The sequence below is a fragment of the Aquila chrysaetos genome, chromosome 25 (genome assembly GCF_900496995.4).
Source record: "Aquila chrysaetos chrysaetos chromosome 25, bAquChr1.4, whole genome shotgun sequence".
In the NCBI taxonomy this organism is placed as follows: Eukaryota; Metazoa; Chordata; class Aves; order Accipitriformes; family Accipitridae; genus Aquila; species Aquila chrysaetos.
The window spans coordinates 1,552,430-1,557,137 of NC_044028.1; the positions used below are offsets into that span (position 1 = coordinate 1,552,430).

At 64.4% G+C, this 4,708-nt stretch overlaps 1 protein-coding gene across 1 annotated transcript in view; it reads left to right on the forward strand.

The window, feature by feature from the left end:
- Positions 1 to 4,227, forward strand: part of CASKIN1 (CASK interacting protein 1) — a 33,883-nt gene extending 29,656 nt beyond the window's left edge. The window contains 3 exon segments of the mRNA XM_030002093.2: positions 2 to 1,073; positions 1,178 to 1,583; positions 2,084 to 4,227. Of these exon segments, the coding sequence (XP_029857953.1) occupies positions 2 to 1,073; positions 1,178 to 1,583; positions 2,084 to 2,180 (1,575 nt within the window). The 3' untranslated portion in view covers positions 2,181 to 4,227.
- Positions 4,228 to 4,708: the final 481 nt, after the last annotated feature.

Genomic DNA, 4,708 nt, shown 5'->3' on the forward strand with positions numbered 1-4,708 from the left:
CCCCCCCCCCAAGCGCTCTAGCTCTGCCATCTCCAGCGCCGGCATGGCCGAGGACTTCCCCAAGGAGGGCGAGGGTGAGGTGGCTGCCGGGCCCCCCGCCGCTGAGGGGGAGAGCCGCCGGGAGCAGCGGCGGGCCAGCGACCTGGGCGGCAGCGTGGACACGGGCAGCGCCGGCAGCGTGCGCAGCATCGCGGCAATGCTGGAGATGTCGTCCATCGGCGGCGGGGCCCGGGCGCTGGCGCTGCAGAAGCCGCACGGGGCCGGCGGGACGGGGCCGGCCAAGGCGCCCGAGGGCTACTACCTGCAGCCGGGGGCCCCCCCGGGCAGCCCCGAGCGTGCCCGCGTGGCCACCGTCCTGGCCACCGTCAAGCACAAGGAGGCCATCGGGCTGGACGGGGAGGTGGTCAACCGGCGCCGGACCATCAGCGGCCCCGTCACCGGGCTGGTGGCAGCCGCCCGCCGCGAGCGTGCCGACAGCGTGCGGTCGGAGGCGGGCGCCGACGGCCCCGGTGAGCGGCTGCGGGTTGAGCGCGGCGGCTCCCCGGATGGCATCCCCTTCGCCGAGGAGGGCAACCTCACCATCAAGCAGCGGCCGCGGCCCCTGGGGCCGGCCCGGGGAGAGGCGGGCGAGGGGCTGTCCCCGGCTCACCGCCACGGGGACCTGGCCAAGGTGGAGGCCAGCGCCACGCTCAAGCGGCGGATCCGGGCCAGGCAGAGCCAGCAGGACGGCGTCCGCTTCGTCCTCACCGAGTCCGACACCGTCAAGCGCCGGCCCAAGGCCAAGGACAAGGAGCCGGCGCTGGAGCCCGCCCCGCTCGCCGTCTACCAGAACGGCACCGGCACTGTCAAGCGGCGGCCGGCCTCCGAGCTGAGCGGGGCCGAGCCGCCCCCCACCCCGCCGCCCACCGCCCGCCCCGACGGCCCCGACTACGCCCCGCCGCCCGCCGAGCCCAAGAAGCCCTTCAAGCCGCCGGTGTCCCCCAAACCTGTGCTGACGCAGCCGCCCCAGAAGGTGCCCGGGCCGCCGGTGCCCATTCCCAAAAAGGTGCCCATCCCGAGCCCCGGCAGCCCAGGTAGGTGCCCCGCCGGCCCCCCCACCCGCCGGGACAGGAGCTCCCCAGGGAGGACGCCGGGGGTCCCGGCCGGCCCCCGCTGCCCTTCTCCCTTCTCTCCGCAGAGGTGAAGCGGGTCCACGGCACGCCACCCCCGGTGTCCCCCAAGCCCGCGCCGCCCCCCACGGCGCCCAAGCCCCCCAAGCCCCACGCCGCCATCCAGTCGGTGAGCGCCGGCTCCACGCCGGCCCCGTCCCCCGCCCGGCAGCTGGGCACCGCCGCCGCCGCCGCCGCCAAGCCGTCCAGCACGCCGCCCTCGCTCTGCTCCAGCCCCGCCAAGCCCCTCTCGCCCGGCGCGCAGCCCCAGCAGGTGCCGGTGAAGCCGCCTCGCTCCGCCATCACCGGTCCCTCCGTCGACAGCGCCGGCCCCGAGCTGGCGCAGCAGAAGCTGGAGGAGACGAGCGCGTCCCTGGCCGCCGCGCTGCAGGCCGTGGAGGAGAAGATCAAGCAGGAGGACAGTCAGGCGGCAGAGTAAGGGGGCGCGGGGGGGCGGGGGGGCGGCCGGTGGTCCCTGGGGAGGGCGCGGGGCTGCGCCGTGCCACCGAGCCGCATGGGGATGGGGGCTCAAGAGGCCACCGGCATCGCGGGCTGGGGACGGGGCTGTGCCACCATGGCGGGAGTGGGACCGTGCCGGGGGGCGACGCTGTGCCGGAGCATCGTGGGGCCCCGATGGAGCTGTGCTGGGGAGGGTGGCACTGGGGGGGACACACCGTGCCGGAGCAGCACGGGGATCTGGGTGTGCGGGTGCGCTGGGGGGGGGTGTCTTGGAGAGGTGACGCTGGGGGACGCTGAGCCGAAGGGTCCCGGGGCTGGGCTGGCCCCAGCCGTGCAGCGGCACTGGGGTCTGCACCGGGGAAGGGATGCGGTGCTGAGCACCGCGGGGCAGGAGGGCCGTGGCGCGGGGCGGGGGGGGCCGTGCGGTGCCACCGTCCCGTGGGCAGCGCGCTGACCCGTCCCCGCCGCTCACGCAGCTCGGCCGTGGAGTCGAAGAGCACCGTGAGCATCCTGGACGACATCGGCAGCATGTTCGACGACCTGGCGGACCAGCTGGACGCCATGCTGGAGTGAGGGGCGCCAGGGCCCCTGCGAACCTCAGGGCTTACGTGGGCACAAGGGCACAACGATCCACGACCCCCCCGGCCCCGCTGCCCTCCCCCGTCCCCTTTGTACAGCCGTCCCCTCCCGGACATCCCGTCCCTCGGGGTTTGCACAAAGAAGAAGATACCTCAGGATTGTGCTCACGGACTCGGCGCCGGCTCCGGCAGGACTCCCTTTTGCAGAAGCAAAAAAAAAAAAAAAAAAACAGACAAAACAAAACAAAACAAAAAAAACCAACAGAAGAAACAAAGCAACACGTCCCGGACCGAAACGGCCCCCGCCGGCTGCCGGGGCTCCGGGGGTGGTCTCTCTACCTACCTGTCCGGTGGCTGCCGCCGTCGCGCCCGTGCCCTGCCGGCCCTGGCGCCGCGGGTCGCCGCAACCCGAATGTAGCACAAGCCCTGCCCGGCACGGCGGCTCCGGCGGCGGCGTGCCGCGTGTCGCCGATGGCCTTTGCCGGTGGCCGTGCCGGTGGCGGGTCCGGGTGGGTAAATGCACTTGGGTTTCTTTTCTCCTTTTTTAATTTTCCTTTTTAAATTTTCTTTCTTTTTCCGTCGTCGTTCGCCGGGGGCGGGCAGGACGCGGGGTCCCGCCGCGGCGTCGCACCGGGCTGGGGGGCTGCCCCGTGGAGGGGGGCTGCCCCGTGGAGGGATGCTGCCCCGAGGGGCGCGGGGGCCCGGCCGCGGGGCTCCCCTTCACGGGGGCTTCGCCTCAGGCGTGGGAAGGGGGTTTTGTTTGCGTTGGTTGCAAATCGGGGAGCGAACGCCCCATCTCGGGGCCCTCGGCGGCCCGGGTGGGGGGCAGCGGGACGTGCCCCTGCCCGGCCCCTCCCCGCCGGGGGAGAGGACAGTGATAAGCTATAAAGAAGTATTAATTTATTGGAGGGGAAAAAAAAAAAAAAAGATATAGACCAGATTTCCCCCACCCCCCAAAATAATAAAAAGAATAAACTTTAACAAATATATATTTAAAAGATTTAAAAATATTAGCAATTATATATAAAGCAGTTTAAAAGAAATCAAGAGAAAACTGGATTTTAGCTTGAGAAAAACTATTAGATTATACTAAGCTGTGTGTCTTGTGGCAAACTCATTCTAAGAGTAGCACAATATTTACCTTTTCTCTGGGTGGAAGGTACGTGCAAGCAGTTCTGTTCGGGTCTTTCCGTTGGGATTCAGTGTCACGTCTTTATTTTTACACCGTTAAGAACTCAAAGGATGTGCCTTGTTTTATGGAGGTTTTTGTTAATTCTTATACTGGAGGTGTTTCATTTCTTTTGGAGTGTCTTCAGGGTTTGGTTTTGTTTATTATTTTTTTTTTTTGGCATTTGTTCGGTGTGCGCGCGTGTGGGTGTGCGTGTGTGTGCACGCGGGGGTGCGTGTGCTCGCGTGCGTTCTCCAGGACGCACCACTGTATATTCATGTATAAACTGGAGTTGGAGTCTGGTTCAGTCGCTTGAGTCCTGATGAATGCATTTTTTGCTTGTGGTTTCAAAACAAAGTGTTGCTGTTCCTTTCTTTTCTTGAGACGTACAGAGTGGTCTCTCCCTCTGCCTTCCTCTCCCTCCTTCCCTCTCCCCCGTTTTCTCTCTCTCCCCCCGTCTCTCCCGTTGTGGTCGCTGATCCAGATGTGTTTGGCACAACTTTGAAATTTCTTTAAAAAAAAAAAAAAAAAAGACTTTAAAAAATAACAAAAAAAAAAAAAGATCACCCGCCTGAAAATATCTGTTGAAAAGAAAAAAAATATGTATCTAAAAAAAAAAATCCTTAAAGTTCTACATGATGGATATATACATATATATATTTTTTATGATTAAGTTATGGACTCTGTATCGTATCCCATCTGTCAAGCTATGCATCTTGGTGCTTCTCCCTGCTCTTCTGTGCTTAGATTTCACCTCTACTCGTCTTATTCTTCCTATTCTGAATAGTAGATGGCTCGTGGTGCTGTGAAGAAGTTTGCTCCTATACGAAGTCTGGCAACAAATATTTAAAGAAAAATAAAAAAATAAAACCCCTGCCGGGCTGACACCACTGTTTGTATCCAAAACCCACCAGCCATCGCGTGCAATGGCTCCCGCCGTGCAGCCGGGGCTGATGGGCAGCCGCGGGGTCCCGGGCCATGTCGGCAGAGCAGGCGCGCGGGTGCCAGGTGCTGCGGTGCACGCGGGTCCTTGTGGCGCGGTCGTGTCTTGCCGGGTGTACGTGCTGCACGGTCCGAGGCCACCCTTGGGTGCCTCTGCCTTGGCCGGGCCGGGTGCCGGTGCTGGGGGTGCTGCGGGGTGTGTGGCAGCCTGGCTGGCTCTCCCCCCGCAAGGTGCCCAGTCCCTGCACCCCATTTTTCACAGCGGGTGCCGTAGCTGTTCCCACCTCTCCGGGGCAGCCGAGCGCGGCTCTCGGCAGCGGCCGCGGGGTGGACGGGTGCAGGAGCTGCTGCTGGACCGGTGCTGGCCGCTGGCTCCCACCAGGAGCCTACAATAACTCACGCTGGCCAGGAAC